General features: G+C 44.6%; 1 protein-coding gene and 2 long non-coding RNA genes across 5 annotated transcripts in view; 1 reads left to right on the forward strand and 2 right to left on the reverse strand.

Moving 5' to 3' along the window:
* The window catches only part of LOC309497139, a 549185-nt gene that overhangs the window by 441914 nt on the left and 90414 nt on the right, over positions 1-16857 (reverse strand). The gene's annotated exons all lie outside the window — the stretch shown is intronic.
* Positions 1-16857, reverse strand: part of LOC309497147 — a 147312-nt gene that overhangs the window by 74253 nt on the left and 56202 nt on the right. The window lies entirely within an intron of this gene.
* kdm5a (lysine demethylase 5A) overlaps positions 1-16857 on the forward strand; it is an 80492-nt gene that overhangs the window by 42008 nt on the left and 21627 nt on the right. For both annotated transcript variants that reach the window (XM_082167318.1, XM_082167319.1), the window contains 5 exons: positions 8958-9021; positions 9112-9206; positions 9979-10137; positions 10449-10568; positions 10645-10803. In XM_082167318.1, the coding sequence (XP_082023444.1) occupies positions 8958-9021; positions 9112-9206; positions 9979-10137; positions 10449-10568; positions 10645-10803 (597 nt within the window). The remainder of the gene's footprint in view (positions 1-8957; positions 9022-9111; positions 9207-9978; positions 10138-10448; positions 10569-10644; positions 10804-16857) is intronic.

A 16857-nucleotide genomic window follows, 5' to 3' on the forward strand; every position in this document is an offset into this window, starting at 1 on the left:
TGTGATGCTGTAGGAGTGTCTGAGTGTGTGTGTGATGCTGGAGGAGTGTCTGAGTGTGTGTGTGATGCTGTAGGAGTATCTGAGTGTGTGTGTGATGCTGTAGGAGTATCTGAGCGTGTGTGTGATGCTGTAGGAGTGTCTGAGTGTGTGTGTGATGCTGTAGGAGTGTCTGAGTGTGTGTGTGATGCTGTAGGAGTATCTGAGCGTGTGTGTGATGCTGTAGGAGTATCTGAGTGTGTGTGTGATGCTGTAAGAGTGTCTGAGTGTGTGTGTGATGCTGTAAGAGTATCTGAGTGTGTGTGTGATGCTGTAAGAGTGTCTGAGTGTGTGTGTGATGCTGTAAGAGTGTCTGAGTGTGTGTGTGTGTGTGATGCTGTAGGAGTGTCTGAGTGTGTGTGTGTGATGCTGTAGGAGTGTCTGAGTGTGTGTGTGATGCTGTAGGAGTGTCTGAGTGTGTGTGTGATGCTGTAGGAGTGTCTGAGTGTGTGTGTGTGTGTGTGATGCTGTAGGAGTGTCTGAGTGTGTGTGTGTGTGATGCTGTAGGAGTGTCTGAGTGTGTGTGTGATGCTGTAGGAGTGTCTGAGTGTGTGTGTGTGTGTGTGTGTGTGTGTGTGTGTGTGTGTGTGTGTGTGTGTGTGTGTGTGTGTGTGTGATGCTGTAGGAGTGTCTGAGTGTGTGTGTGATGCTGTAAGAGTGTCTGAGTGTGTGTGTGATGCTGTAAGAGTGTCTGAGCGTGTGTGTGATGCTGTAGGAGTGTCTGAGTGTGTGTGTGATGCTGTAAGAGTGTCTGAGTGTGTGTGATGCTGTAGGAGTGTCTGAGTGTGTGTGTGTGTGTGATGCTGTAGGAGTGTCTGAGTGTGTGTGTGTGTGTGTGATGCTGTAGGAGTGTCTGAGTGTGTGTGTGATGCTGTAGGAGTGTCTGAGTGTGTGTGTGATGCTGTAGGAGTGTCTGAGTGTGTGTGTGATGCTGTAAGAGTGTCTGAGTGTGTGTGTGATGCTGTAGGAGTGTCTGAGTGTGTGTGTGTGATGCTGTAAGAGTGTCTGAGTGTGTGTGTGATGCTGTAGGAGTGTCTGAGTGTGTGTGTGTGTGTGTGATGCTGTAGGAGTGTCTGAGTGTGTGTGTGATGCTGTAGGAGTGTCTGAGTGTGTGTGTGATGCTGTAAGAGTGTCTGAGTGTGTGTGTGATGCTGTAGGAGTGTCTGAGTGTGTGTGTGTGTGATGCTGTAGGAGTGTCTCAGTGTGTGTGTGATGCTGTAAGAGTGTCTGAGTGTGTGTGTGATGCTGTAGGAGTGTCTGAGTGTGTGTGTGATGCTGTAGGAGTGTCTGAGTGTGTGTGTGTGATGCTGTAGGAGTGTCTCAGTGTGTGTGTGATGCTGTAAGAGTGTCTGAGCGTGTGTGTGATGCTGTAGGAGTGTCTGAGTGTCAAGTCAAGTCAAGTCAAGTTTATTTGTATAGCGCTTTTCACAATACAGATTGTATCAAAGCAGCTTCACAGTATTAAATTAAAATAATACAACAAAGTTTGTTTCAAGAGGAATTTATTGATTGATAAAATTAAATTAAATATCCCCAAAATATCCCCAACTGAGCAAGCCAAAGGCAACAGTGGCAAGGAACCGAAAAACTTCATCAAGTGACCTAATGGTGTCCTAAAACTCCATCAGGTGACCTAATGGAGAAAAAAAAAACCTTGGGAGAACCCAGGCTCAGTCGGGGGCCAGTTCTCCTCTGGCATTTATGAGCTAGAGGCCGGATTGTAGTTTGAACTGTAGGATTATATGAATGCCTGGCTGAAGAGATGCGACTTTAATCTAGTTTTAAACTGGGAGAGCGAGTCTGAGCAACGAACAGTATCAGGAAGACTATTCCAGAGTTTTGGAGCCAAATGTGAAAATGCTCTCCCTCCTTTGGTGGTTCTGGATATCCTAGGTATGACCAAAAGCCTTGAATTTAGTGATCTTAAAGAGCGCGATGGATTATAGGGTGATAAAAGATCCGTTAAATAGACTGGAGCTAAGCCGTTTAGGGCTTTATAAGTCAGTAGCAATACCTTGTAATTAATACGGAACTTTATAGGTAACCAATGCAGTGATGATAAAATCGGTGTTATATGATCATATTTTCTTGTGTGTGTGTGATGCTGTAGGAGTGTCTGAGTGTGTGTGTGTGATGCTGTAGGAGTGTCTGAGTGTGTGTGTGTGATGCTGTAGGAGTATCTGAGTGTGTGTGTGATGCTGTAGGAGTGTCTGAGTGTGTGTGTGATGTAGGGCTGGGTATCGTTCAAAAAATTTCGATACCGATACCGATACCTTGATTTCGATACCGGTTCCTGAACGATACTTTTTTCGATACCAATTTTATGAAATCCATTTTAACAAGATTACATAACACATTACCTCAGAAAAACTTTGGTTTTATTTTTTCAGTTTGACTTATGCTCCTTAGTCAGTCCAGAAAGGAACAAAAAAAAGCACAAAGGAACAAAATATTTTTTTATCATTACTTCAGTGTCACATGATCCTTCAGAAATATGATAACAGTTTTTGGAAACTATGATACATTTTTTCATGATTCTTTGATGAATAAAAAAATTCAAAAGAACAGCATTTATTTGAAACAGAAATCTTTAGTAACATTACACATGTTTTAAGGTCATTTTTGATAACTTTAATACATCCTTACTTAAAAAAAATTCTGACCAACACATTTTTGAACGGCAGTGTACATTCAGTAGGTCATTATTGCAATATAAACACTGTCAGAGTGATCAACAGGTATCTCTTCAGTTACCAGTCAAAGACGGAGCAACTTTCTGCTCTTATGTTTACTCCGTGCACTGTCAAGGGCTTCATCATATCTGTCGCGGTACCGTCTTTGCAGCAATTATTTGACCGCAAATACTGCATCGCACGCTTGGCATCGAGAATGGAGAAATGTAGCCACACTTTTGATCGGCTTTTCCACATCTTTAAGGTATTGTGAGTGTGTGTGCTCGCGTCTCATTGAGTATGTGCGCGAGTTTGAGTGTGTGTGCTTGCGTCTCATATGAGAATGTGTGCGTGGACATTTTGTGTGCGCGCGCGTCTCATGTGAGTATGTGCGCAGAGTTCCGCGCGTCTCGTGTGTGTAGAGTTTGCGTGTGCGTGAGCGACTTTAGGCGTGTCGTTGTGCATTTCATATGTATTTGTTTGAGCACTGACGTTGACGAGTTAACCCCTTAGGTATCGAAATCTGGTACCGAAAAACAAGTCATTTTTCGATACTCGATAGTATCGAGGCAATTCGGTCGGTACCTAAAAAGTATCGAACTCGGTACCCAGCCCTAGTGTGATGCTGTAAGAGTGTCTGAGTGTGTGTGTGATGCTGTAGGAGTGTCTGAGTGTGTGTGTGTGATGCTGTAGGAGTGTCTGAGTGTGTGTGTGTGTGTGTGTGTGTGTGTGTGATGCTGTAGGAGTGTCTGAGTGTGTGTGTGATGCTGTAGGAGTATCTGAGTGTGTGTGTGATGCTGTAGGAGTGTCTGAGTGTGTGTGTGATGCTGTAGGAGTGTCTGAGTGTGTGTGTGTGATGCTGTAGGAGTGTCTGAGTGTGTGTGTGTGTGTGTGTGTGATGCTGTAGGAGTGTCTGAGTGTGTGTGTGATGCTGTAGGAGTATCTGAGTGTGTGTGTGATGCTGTAGGAGTGTCTGAGTGTGTGTGTGATGCTGTAGGAGTGTCTGAGTGTGTGTGTGTGATGCTGTAGGAGTGTCTGAGTGTGTGTGTGTGTGTGTGTGATGCTGTAGGAGTGTCTGAGTGTGTGTGTGATGCTGTAGGAGTGTCTGAGTGTGTGTGTGATGCTGTAGGAGTGTCTGAGTGTGTGTGTGATGCTGTAGGAGTGTCTGAGTGTGTGTGTGTGATGCTGTAGGAGTGTCTGAGTGTGTGTGTGTGATGCTGTAGGAGTGTCTGAGTGTGTGTGTGATGCTGTAGGAGTGTCTGAGTGTGTGTGTGATGCTGTAGGAGTGTCTGAGTGTGTGTGTGATGCTGTAGGAGTGTCTGAGTGTGTGTGTGATGCTGTAGGAGTGTCTGAGTGTGTGTGTGATGCTGTAGGAGTGTCTGAGTGTGTGTGTGATGCTGTAGGAGTGTCTGAGTGTGTGTGTGTGATGCTGTAGGAGTGTCTGAGTGTGTGTGTGATGCTGTAAGAGTGTCTGAGTGTGTGTGTGATGCTGTAGGAGTGTCTGAGTGTGTGTGTGATGCTGTAGGAGTGTCTGAGTGTGTGTGTGTGTGTGTGTGTGTGTGTGTGTGTGTGTGTGTGTGTGTGTGTGTGTGTGTGTGTGTGTGTGTGTGTGTGTGTGTGTGTGATGCTGTAGGAGTGTCTGAGTGTGTGTGTGATGCTGTAGGAGTGTCTGAGTGTGTGTGATGCTGTAGGAGGGTCTGAGTGTGTGTGTGATGCTGTAAGAGTGTCTGAGTGTGTGTGTGATGCTGTAGGAGTGTGTGTGTGTGTGTGTGTGATGCTGTAGGAGTGTCTGAGTGTGTGTGTGATGCTGTAGGAGTGTCTGAGTGTGTGTGTGTGATGCTGTAGGAGTGTCTGAGTGTGTGTGTGATGCTGTAAGAGTGTCTGAGTGTGTGTGTGATGCTGTAGGAGTGTCTGAGTGTGTGTGTGATGCTGTAGGAGTGTCTGAGTGTGTGTGTGTGTGTGTGTGTGTGATGCTGTAGGAGTGTCTGAGTGTGTGTGTGATGCTGTAGGAGTGTCTGAGTGTGTGTGATGCTGTAGGAGGGTCTGAGTGTGTGTGTGATGCTGTAAGAGTGTCTGAGTGTGTGTGTGATGCTGTAGGAGTGTGTGTGTGTGTGTGTGTGTGTGTGTGTGATGCTGTAGGAGTGTCTGAGTGTGTGTGTGATGCTGTAGGAGGATCTTAGTGTGTGTGTGTGATGCTGTAGGAGTGTCTGAGTGTGTGTGTGATGCTGTAGGAGTATCTGAGTGTGTGTGTGTGTGTGTGTGTGTGTGTGTGTGTGATGCTGAGTGTCTGAGTGTGTGTGTGATGCTGTAGGAGTGTCTGAGTGTGTGTGTGTGATGCTGTAGGAGTGTCTGAGTGTGTGTGTGATGCTGTAGGAGTGTCTGAGTGTGTGTGTGATGCTGTAGGAGTATCTGAGTGTGTGTGTGTGATGCTGTAGGAGTGTCTGAGTGTGTGTGTGATGCTGTAGGAGTATCTGAGTGTGTGTGTGTGTGTGTGTGATGCTGAGTGTCTGAGTGTGTGTGTGATGCTGTAGGAGTGTCTGAGTGTGTGTGTGTGTGTGTGTGATGCTGTAGGAGTGTCTGAGTGTGTGTGTGTGATGCTGTAGGAGTGTCTGAGTGTGTGTGTGATGCTGTAGGAGTGTCTGAGTGTGTGTGTGTGATGCTGTAGCAGTATCTGAGTGTGTGTGTGATGCTGTAGGAGTGTCTGAGTGTGTGTGTGATGCTGTAGGAGTATCTGAGTGTGTGTGTGATGCTGTAGGAGTGTCTGAGTGTGTGTGTGATGCTGTAGGAGTATCTGAGTGTGTGTGTGTGTGTGATGCTGAGTGTCTGAGTGTGTGTGTGATGCTGTAGGAGTGTCTGAGTGTGTGTGTGTGATGCTGTAGGAGTGTCTGAGTGTGTGTGTGATGCTGTAGGAGTATCTGAGTGTGTGTGTGATGCTGTAGGAGTGTCTGAGTGTGTGTGTGATGCTGTAGGAGTATCTGAGCGTGTGTGTGATGCTGTAGGAGTATCTGAGCGTGTGTGTGATGCTGTAGGAGTGTCTGAGTGTGTGTGTGATGCTGTAGGAGTGTCTGAGTGTGTGTGTGATGCTGTAGGAGTATCTGAGTGTGTGTGTGATGCTGTAGGAGTATCTGAGTGTGTGTGTGATGCTGTAAGAGTGTCTGAGTGTGTGTGTGATGCTGTAAGAGTATCTGAGTGTGTGTGTGATGCTGTAAGAGTGTCTGAGTGTGTGTGTGATGCTGTAGGAGTGTCTGAGTGTGTGTGTGATGCTGTAGGAGTGTCTGAGTGTGTGTGTGATGCTGTAAGAGTGTCTGAGTGTGTGTGTGTGTGTGTGTGTGTGATGCTGTAGGAGTGTCTGAGTGTGTGTGTGATGCTGTAGGAGGATCTGAGTGTGTGTGTGTGTGATGCTGTAGGAGTGTCTGAGTGTGTGTGTGATGCTGTAGGAGTGTCTGAGTGTGTGTGTGTGTGTGTGTGTGTGTGTGTGTGTGATGCTGTAGGAGTGTCTGTGTGTGTGAGTGTGTGTGTGATGCTGTAGGAGTGTCTGAGTGTGTGTGTGTGATGCTGTAGGAGTGTCTGAGTGTGTGTGTGTGTGTGATGCTGTAGGAGTGTCTGAGTGTGTGTGTGTGTGTGTGTGTGTGTGTGTGTGTGTGTGTGTGTGTGTGTGTGTGTGTGTGTGTGTGTGTGTGTGTGTGTGTGTGTGTGTGATGCTGTAGGAGTGTCTGAGTGTGTGTGTGTGTGTGTGTGTGTGTGTGTGTGTGATGCTGTAGGAGTGTCTGAGTGTGTGTGTGTGTGTGTGTGTGTGTGTGTGATGCTGTAGGAGTGTCTGAGTGTGTGTGTGTGTGTGTGTGTGATGCTGTAGGAGTGTCTGAGTGTGTGTGTGTGATGCTGTAGGAGTGTCTGAGTGTGTGTGTGTGATGCTGTAGGAGTGTCTGAGTGTGTGTGTGATGCTGTAGGAGTGTCTGAGTGTGTGTGTGATGCTGTAGGAGTATCTGAGTGTGTGTGTGTGATGCTGTAGGAGTATCTGAGTGTGTGTGTGTGATGCTGTAGGAGTGTCTGAGTGTGTGTGTGATGCTGTAGGAGTATCTGAGTGTGTGTGTGTGTGTGTGTGATGCTGAGTGTCTGAGTGTGTGTGTGTGTGTGTGTGTGATGCTGTAGGAGTATCTGAGTGTGTGTGGGTGATGCTGTAGGAGTGTCTGAGTGTGTGTGTGATGCTGTAGGAGTGTCTGAGTGTGTGTGTGTGATGCTGTAGGAGTATCTGAGTGTGTGTGTGATGCTGTAGGAGTGTGTGTGTGATGCTGTAGGAGTGTCTGAGTGTGTGTGTGTGATGCTGTAGGAGTGTCTGAGTGTGTGTGTGAGGCTGTAGGAGTGTCTGAGTGTGTGTGTGATGCTGTAGGAGTATCTGAGCGTGTGTGTGATGCTGTAGGAGTATCTGAGTGTGTGTGTGATGCTGTAGGAGGATCTGAGTGTGTGTGTGTGTGATGCTGTAGGAGTGTCTGAGTGTGTGTGTGATGCTGTAGGAGTATCTGAGTGTGTGTGTGATGCTGTAGGAGTATCTGAGCGTGTGTGTGATGCTGTAGGAGTGTCTGAGTGTGTGTGTGATGCTGGAGGAGTGTCTGAGTGTGTGTGTGATGCTGTAGGAGTATCTGAGTGTGTGTGTGATGCTGTAGGAGTATCTGAGCGTGTGTGTGATGCTGTAGGAGTGTCTGAGTGTGTGTGTGATGCTGTAGGAGTGTCTGAGTGTGTGTGTGATGCTGTAGGAGTATCTGAGCGTGTGTGTGATGCTGTAGGAGTATCTGAGTGTGTGTGTGATGCTGTAAGAGTGTCTGAGTGTGTGTGTGATGCTGTAAGAGTATCTGAGTGTGTGTGTGATGCTGTAAGAGTGTCTGAGTGTGTGTGTGATGCTGTAAGAGTGTCTGAGTGTGTGTGTGTGTGTGATGCTGTAGGAGTGTCTGAGTGTGTGTGTGTGATGCTGTAGGAGTGTCTGAGTGTGTGTGTGATGCTGTAAGAGTGTCTGAGTGTGTGTGTGTGTGTGATGCTGTAGGAGTGTCTGAGTGTGTGTGTGATGCTGTAGGAGTGTCTGAGTGTGTGTGTGATGCTGTAGGAGTGTCTGAGTGTGTGTGTGATGCTGTAGGAGTATCTGAGCGTGTGTGTGATGCTGTAGGAGTATCTGAGTGTGTGTGTGATGCTGTAAGAGTGTCTGAGTGTGTGTGTGATGCTGTAAGAGTATCTGAGTGTGTGTGTGATGCTGTAAGAGTGTCTGAGTGTGTGTGTGATGCTGTAAGAGTGTCTGAGTGTGTGTGTGTGTGTGTGATGCTGTAGGAGTGTCTGAGTGTGTGTGTGTGATGCTGTAGGAGTGTCTGAGTGTGTGTGTGTGTGTGATGCTGTAGGAGTGTCTGAGTGTGTGTGTGTGTGTGTGTGTGTGTGTGTGATGCTGTAGGAGTGTCTGAGTGTGTGTGTGTGTGTGTGTGTGTGTGTGTGTGTGTGATGCTGTAGGAGTGTCTGAGTGTGTGTGTGTGTGTGTGTGTGTGTGTGTGTGATGCTGTAGGAGTGTCTGAGTGTGTGTGTGTGTGTGTGTGTGTGTGTGTGTGTGTGTGTGTGTGTGTGTGTGTGTGTGTGTGTGTGTGTGTGTGTGTGTGATGCTGTAGGAGTGTCTGATCTGGTATTATTGTGATTATTGTGTCCCTTCTAAATTCTCCAGTCACTGAGTGTCAAGTCTAGTCTCCTTCATTTATACAGCGCTTTAACAGTATAGAGTTTCACAGCAGCTTTACAGTGATGACAGGAGATTACAGTAACAGAGATTGTTTAGGCTTTACAGCAGCTCTAGAATAAAGTTATTATCCAGATAAAGTAAGTTTTGAATGATTCACTTCCGTCGCAACGATCATAAGTTATTAACTCTTTCTGCGGAAACTTCAAAAAAGCGAACCAGTGAGAACGCCGATGGTGCACATGCGTATTACGAGTTCAGTCTATAGCTATGTGCGTGTGAATATATGTGTGCAGGCGTGTAGTCCTTCCCTACTTATCAACCCTCAACACTACATGTCTGGCCTTAAAATGTATAATACAGAGAGTGCTTAAGTCCTGCCCCTTCAAACTCCCCCAGTAAGTGCTTAGTAAGTGAGAAGAGTGTGCTTCCACCAAAGACTTTCTCTGACCCAGGAAAATGGGTTAAATCATGTGTCATACTGTGCTTGTGTGAATGCTGGTGTGACATCAGAGCTGACCTCTGACCCTTGTGTTGTGTTTCAGAGGGAAAACACAGAGCCCAAAGCCATGCAGGTGTTCGGCGGGTGCTTGGACATCATGGCATCGGGTGAGACTTTCATCGGCTCGTTATCACAGAGAGACATCAGTGTTGGTCATCAAGCGTGTACAGACTGTGTGTGTGTGTGTGTGTGTCCAGATGACGACGGCTTCCTCAGGAAACAGAAGCACATGAAGGCTCAGGCATTCGCTTTTAAAATGCGTCCACGCAAGGAGGTGCTGGAGGTCAACTATGTGAGTATGAGTTATGCTGCATTGGATATAGTTGTATTAGCTGTAATTGTGTTGTCTTGTTTCAGCAGCGGCAGTGCTTTAAAGGACAAGTTCGGTATTTTACACTTAAAGCCCTGTTTTCAGATCGTTTCTGATGAAATACAATGGTTAAGATTGAAATTTGGAAAAATGCTGCTGGCCCGAGAATTTTCGGTTTCTGTGGTAGCACCCCCCCCCCCCCCCCCCCCCCACCTCCACAATGGTTGCATAGGTGCACTGGAATAATCCTTCCTAAAACGCATTAAACTTTCGTTTACAAAGACGTGAAACTCACCGAGTGGTCAGGGGTGTTCACTGATATGCTCACACAAAAATCGCTGCAAAAGATGCTTTCCAACAGGTTTTATCGTAGTTTTTCATCCAATACAAGTCAATGGAGTTGGACAAAAACTACGATAAAACCTGAAACATCTGCTGAATAGATGTGAGTGTAATAATGGATGCTCTTGAAAGCAGCAGCGCTATGGTCTCGCTGGTCAGAGCAGCTCTTCTGAGACATGCAGTCGCTCAGGCTTCTTCAGACTCCAGCGCGCGTGTGTGTGTGATGCTGAGCTCTCCTGTGTGTGTGTGACGCTGAGCTCTCCTGTGTGTGTGTGATGCTGAGCTCTCCTGTGTGTGTGTGACGCTGAGCTCTCCTGTGTGTGTGTGATGCTGAGCTCTCGTGTGTGTGTGTGTGTGACGCTGAGCTCTCCTGTGTGTGTGTGACGCTGAGCTCTCGTGTGTGTGTGTGCAGATTGACCTGTACATGTGCATGGCGTGTGGGCGGGGCGATGAGGAGGACCGCCTCCTGCTGTGTGACGGCTGTGACGACAGCTACCACACCTACTGCCTGATCCCGCCGCTGCAGGACGTGCCCAAAGGAGACTGGCGCTGCCCCAAGTGTGTGGCGGAGGTACTGCACACACACACACACACAATGATGATGCGTTCGGCTTCGAGCAGGCCGTGCGCGAGTGCACGCACGCACACACACACACACACACACACACACACACACACACACACACACACAGACACAGTGATGATGATGTGCTGACACTCACAGGAGTGCAGCCAGCCTTGAGGCGTTCGGCTTCGAGCAGGCTGTGCGCGAGTGTACACACACACACACACACACACACACACAGTGACAGGGTGCAGCAACACACACACACACTGTGATGATGATGATGCTGATGATGATGTGCTCACACACACACACAGGAGTGCAGCAAGCCTCGGGAGGCGTTCGGCTTCGAGCAGGCTGTACGCGAGTACACACTCCAGAGCTTCGGCGAGATGGCCGACCACTTCAAGTCCGACTACTTCAACATGCCCGTTCACGTAAGTGTCGCACCTGCAGGCTTCTAAGGCTCCACAGCGGGCTCAGACTCAGTGTGTGTGTGTGTGTGTGTGTCAGATGGTGCCGACGGAGCTGGTGGAGAAGGAGTTCTGGCGTCTGGTCAGCAGCATCGAGGAGGACGTGATCGTGGAGTATGGCGCTGACATCAGCTCCAAGGACGTGGGCAGCGGATTCCCAGTGCGGGACGGCAAGAGGAAGCTCATCGGCGACGAGGACGTAAGACTTAATGTTCTCATTATCCTTTTACTTTATTACCATTAAACGTCAGGTATCTGTGATTGTGTTTATGTACAATATAATGTCCTTTAAAGGGTAACTAAACCCCTGGTCAGAGCCTGGCTCCACCCACTGGCAATATTTGAAAAATGCTAGAAAAGTGGGCAGACCCCAGCGGAGATAGAGGGGACGAACCGTGAGCGGGGGGGCGTGCACCTATTTTTTTTACAGTCTATGTGTCAGACTCTCTAAAATGGAGAGTGACTCACAGGGTCGCAAGACGACGTAAAGTACATGCATCTGATAAGTTTTATCGAGTTGATGTCAATAGCGCGCGCTCTCTGTAGGCATTTTCATATTTTGCCGCTATGTGAAAAAATCCAGCAAAATGCGCCGACGCGTTTGTCGACCGCAGAGGATTAACTTTAGCCTAACCATAAATTGTGATTAAAATATATATGATCACTCACATCAAGACGCCGCTGCGGTGGTGGAGTCCATGCAGGAGTAGCAGTGTTTGGCACTGCGTCGCTTTTCAGCGCGAGCTGTGTGGAGAAGCCCATGTCCACCTCTATTGCGTTGGAAAAGCAATCCCGCGTAAAATGCAGGTTTCACACTCACGGTCTTCCAGGCCAAGTGCATGCAAACACTGACTCCTAATTTCCAAGTCTGCTGGAAAGCTATGCAGTCCAGCAGTGCTGTTGCAACCAGCAACACTACACCTACGCACCCTCCTGACCACTGTACTAAATACAGATAAATCTACGCTAGCTCATACCAAGGGCGTGCTGGCTCGGACCAGGGGCGTGGTGAGCTGGAACCTGCTTACGTCACGTAGTACCGCTTACGTCACGTAGTACCGCAAACATCCAATAGGAAAATTCAACTGCAGTAGCCACCGTTCAACCTGAAGAGGGCAGCACTTTTTTACACCATATATTGTAGAATTAAAACACTTTATACCCAAATGTCAAAAAAGTTACTTGAATCAATGAACAGCACTAATAAAGCCCCATTCTTACAGATCATTAACTAAAAAAAAGTTGTTTTAGGGTTTAGTTACCCTTTAACCCTTTATGACCTACCATAGAACAGTTCTGCCAGAGTATATCTTTGTATTTTTACATGCTGTGCTGTCATTCTTTTGAGCATTTTCATATCCCATACATCAAAATAATCCTTACTTTCCCAATTTGAAGGCTATATTTGTAATAAGTCAATAGTAACTAGATAAATATCTCAAAAGTGCAATAAAAATAAAAAATAAAAAAAATCATATTTTTTTTCTACATGTTTTATTCAATACAGAAATTTGATAAATGCCAGCCTCAAACTTGTCAATGTGAAAAACGTGCATAAAACGATTTTAAACTATACAGAATTGATTTGAACTGTTTACATAAATTAGTTTCTAAGATACACTCATTTATAGGTCTGTACAAATTGCGTAATATGCGTTTACAAATACAAAAGAAAAACAAACAAACAAACAAAAAACATAAAAATGCATTGCACATCATTTCTTTCTTTGGCTGCATACCTGGCTTTCTTCCTGATAAAACAATTTAAAACTATACAGAATTTATTTGAACTGTTTACATAAATTAGTTTCTAAGATACACTCATTTGAGTCTGTACAAATTGCGTAATATGCGTTTACAAAAACAAAAGAAAAACAAAGAAAAAAAAGAAAAAAACACAAAAATGCACTGCACGTCATTTCTTTCTTTGGCTGCACACCTGGCTTTCTTCCTGGGACGGATCTATTCCTTCAAGAAAGTCGGCTTCGTCTTTGAAACGGAATCTGGAGCCGATGAGCAGACGGAGAGTTCATGTTCATCGGACGCAATTAGTATTGCCAAAACATCCGCGTCCATGTACTTTCGTTTAGACTATGTTACGTGCGCGCGTGCGCGTGCGTGTGTGTGTGTGTGTGTGTGTGTGTGTGTGTGAATGTGCTTGCATTTGTAAAAGTGTATTTGTGAGTGTGTAAAGGAGAAATAAATGATGAATGATAAAAAGACAATAACGAAAAGAAAGAAACATACCAGTACAGCAAATGGGAGTCAAACGCATGGTCAAATGACGCAGCGTGTGACGTCACAGCATGTGACAACCTTTGGGGTCATAGTGCACAGAACGTGATACGTCAATGAGCATCGGAAGATGTAACTATCAATCGCAGATCTACAGAACATGTGTGCAAAGACGTGCAATGCATTTTTGTGTTTTTTTTTGTAAACGCATATTACGCAATTTGTACAGACTCATTAGAGGGTGAAAACAACGCAACAGGAGCATGTTGGAGGCTTGATCTGAACATGTTACATCTCTGGTTTTGTATGCAAAAAGAGTTATTGAGCTAGCGATTTGGTTTCAGTTTCTATAGGCTCTTAAACAGACACACGCAAACGGGAGCGCCGGCGCTCCCGTCGGTCTTAAAGGGTTAATTGTGGTGTGAGCAGTGTTGAGTAACGTTACGCTTTACAATACTGCGGTACTCCCTTAACCCCCTGAGGTCTACGGTATCGCCGGCGATACCAGCTCGCTTTTTTTTTATCAATGTAAAAGAAACTCATAAATACTCTGTTGACTTTGATTTTCCATAGGAGTTTCATACATCAATCGATTCTGTTAAATGTGTATTATTTTTGTGTATACTCACAATAAAAACAAAGTGTTGTGCTTTTTGCCAAATAAAGAAAAATAAACACGAAGCGAGTTCTGCCTTCTCTCTGCCAGTGAAGTCCATTCTGAAACGCGTCCGAAAATGAACAATAACTGAGCGAATACTCAGTCAAACAGGCATACAGACACACAGGCATGAAGCTTGAATTCTCTTCTTTTAAATGAAGTAATTTATATAAAAAACAAATATTTTCATCTTGTGAAATCTGTATTAAAAGAGAGCGATTCCAGTCGAGCTCATCTCATCTCATTACGTTATAATCGGCCACGCCCACGGAGAGCGCGCGCTATTCAAACGTAAATGACTGAGACGATCCCATACAAACTGTGAACGCCCACATATCAGCTCGAGAAAACACATCAAGTTTATTCAGATAAGTGTACTTGTCTACACTGTCTCGCAGCGCTGTGAGGAATAATAATAATGGAAAACTTACCTCAGAAGTGCTGGTATTTCGAGGAGCAACGGATGGAATAATGTAGTAAGTTTTTTTTTTTTCATTCTCAAGTAAATCGCGTTTCTGTGTGAATGAATGAACGAAAGAGATGCGCTGTTTACCACAACTCGCAAAAAGACGGTTTAAATTTGAATTGCGTTTCTGTGTGTGAATAAATGATCTGCTTTTAGCAAACTATTTTGCTATACTGAGTAAAATCGATTGAAATATGTTGAAATAAAATGTATTTGTATAAGCAACGTATTAAACTGCAAATTAACATTTATATTCCTTATAATAAAAACGAAAGACCTATGTTACAGACAAATGAAAGACAACATTTCGTTGATTAGTTTTGGATAGATTACACATTTTTACTGTAAAATATCTGCCACCTCAAATAAGCTTTTGTTTGCCAATTTTTGCTAATATGTTAAATATAGTATGTTTTGTCAATGTAGGCTATATTCGAAGTTTGAAATATGTATGATAAAATGTATACTTTAGTTTTTACAAAGAAAGATTACACTTCAATTGTTGTTGTAATTGTAACCTTTTTAATAAAAAAATATATATTTACAAGGTAGATGTAAACAAATTTTAAAAGGTAAATATAAGCATTTTCTTTAAATAATTTTTATTGTGTTTTATTATTGACAAATTTGGGGAGAGGATACATATTCCAAAACTGAAAATACAGTATGAGTATTAACTGCACAATTAATAGACATGTTTTCCTTGGATATTATACAATTTGCAAGCAAAATTTGTGAAAAAAAAAAAATTTGACATGCTTCCAACTGTGAACCAATTTGGTAGAATATATATATATATATATATATATATATATACTGTATATATATTGCTCTTGCATTCTTTCTTGTGGCTATAGGTGACACACCTGAATGAATGGCTCATTAAGTATGCGGGCCCCATTGTCTCCTCAGGTGTGAACCACTACATATGCATGATGCTGTTGAATTGTTGACGCCCCTTGCGCATATTGCCTTTACAAACAAAAAGTGTTTTACAAGATTTAAATCAATGTATTGTGTTATGTGAATGATAAGGGCAGGATGATTTTCACATCATTTTGAAGAAAAAACTCTAGGCAAAGACATCAATTAGTCAAAAGTCTTATTGACACGTATTTAGTATGTGTTTTGTGGCCTTATTTCAGAAACTTTAGTTTTTTCAATAACCATGCATAAACATTATTCTCTCAAAAATACAAACATGTACATGCATGTTGCTCACATATTATGGTAGCCCTGTTTGTGCTAAATAGAGTGTAATTATACCTTTGCCATTAATATGTTTATAAGCAACTGAAAAAAGCACAAATGTCAGGGCATGTCAGAACATCTCAAGGACCCCAAAAACCACTCAGACCCCAGAGGGTTAAAGGACGAAGATTCACGCTCTGTCGGCTCTTGTGCTGAATAACACTCGTGGTCCTCCATTTGTTCCAGTTTCACTTCTCTTCTCTTATAACAAAAGAACGATCTCTGCTTCTAATAAACCAGACTACTACTACTACTACTGCTTCATGTGTATTCAACTTAGCTGCCTCTAAAAACATCAATGAAGAAGATGATCAACAAAGGCTTGATTAGTTGGGGACACTTAATATGTAAGGGATAATTTATAGCATTCTACATTGGAATTCAACCAAGCCATGTAATAATCAACAATAATATTGATCTGCCTGCATTGACACCATTAAATGAGAACTGAACTGAGCTGGACGATGACATCACGGTTTTCTCCAGAGCGGCTATATGTTTATATAAATTAATTAAATTAATAACTTTTTACAGCAGAAATGAACCATCACTGAACGTTTCAGGTTACTTGCGTAACCCTGGTTCTCTGAAGAGGGAACTCGAGCTGTGTTGAGTTGCTGTGGGAACGCCCCTGCGTGATTGCGTCATGAAGCACGTGTGAAATCAGTCCAGTGGCGAGACGGAACATCATAGGCGGGTGACTTCATAAGGAAATGAGATGGTCTTGACGACCCACTTGCTCATCCTCTGCTTAGATGCAGGTACCCTTTTCTAGGTGACCCGAAACAGACAAAGAGTTGATCCGACAGTCGCCGCAGGGCAGCTCTGTGGACATAAGCATCTAAGCCCTCACAGGGCATAGCAGAGTGTTTTTCCTGATCTGATGATAAGAAAGGTGGAGGACAGAAGGCCTGCATCATAATGGGACCCGCAATATTAGTTGGGACCTTAGGAACATAACCCAACCTAGGGTAAAGGAAGGCTTTCACCATACCAGGTGCAAATTCTAGGCACGAAGGAGCAACGACAAAGCTTGTAAGTCTCCAATTCCCTTGATAGAAGATGGCAAGGAAAAATAAAGTTTTTAATGTGAGGACATTTTCTGAAACCTCTTCAAAAGGCTCAAAGGAAGCCAAAGCCAGGCCTTCAAGTACAACGACCAAATCCCAAACTGGTGCTCTTGTGCGTAGTGCAGGCCTCAGCCTCAGAGTGCCACGAAGAAAACAAGTAATAAGAGGATCTCTCCCTAATTATGCACCACCCAGGGGAGTGTGGTGAGCAGATATAGCCGCCTCATACACCTTTAAGTTAGAAGGAGATAATCCAGCAGAGAAACATTCCTGCAATAAATCGTACCCCCCTCCTTGGGACAATAGATTCCTGATTGGAATCTCCATTGGAGAGCCGTCGAGAAGGGACACCAGGTCCGAGAACTACAGTCGGGCCTGCCAGAACGGGGCTACTGGTAACAGACAGGAGCTCCCCCAGGGGAGCTGGATACATGAGGGAGAACCACATGGGACAGTGAGTTGTCTCTGAAGATGCAAATAGGTCGACTTGTGCTTGACAGAATCTGATGAGCCAGGCAGTTTGTATAAGTGACGTGACGTCAGACCCCCCTGATGGTTGATTTAAGATATCAC

The sequence above is a fragment of the Leuciscus leuciscus genome (genome assembly GCF_965113295.1).
Source record: "Leuciscus leuciscus genome assembly, chromosome: 4".
Classification (NCBI taxonomy): domain Eukaryota; kingdom Metazoa; phylum Chordata; class Actinopteri; order Cypriniformes; family Leuciscidae; genus Leuciscus; species Leuciscus leuciscus.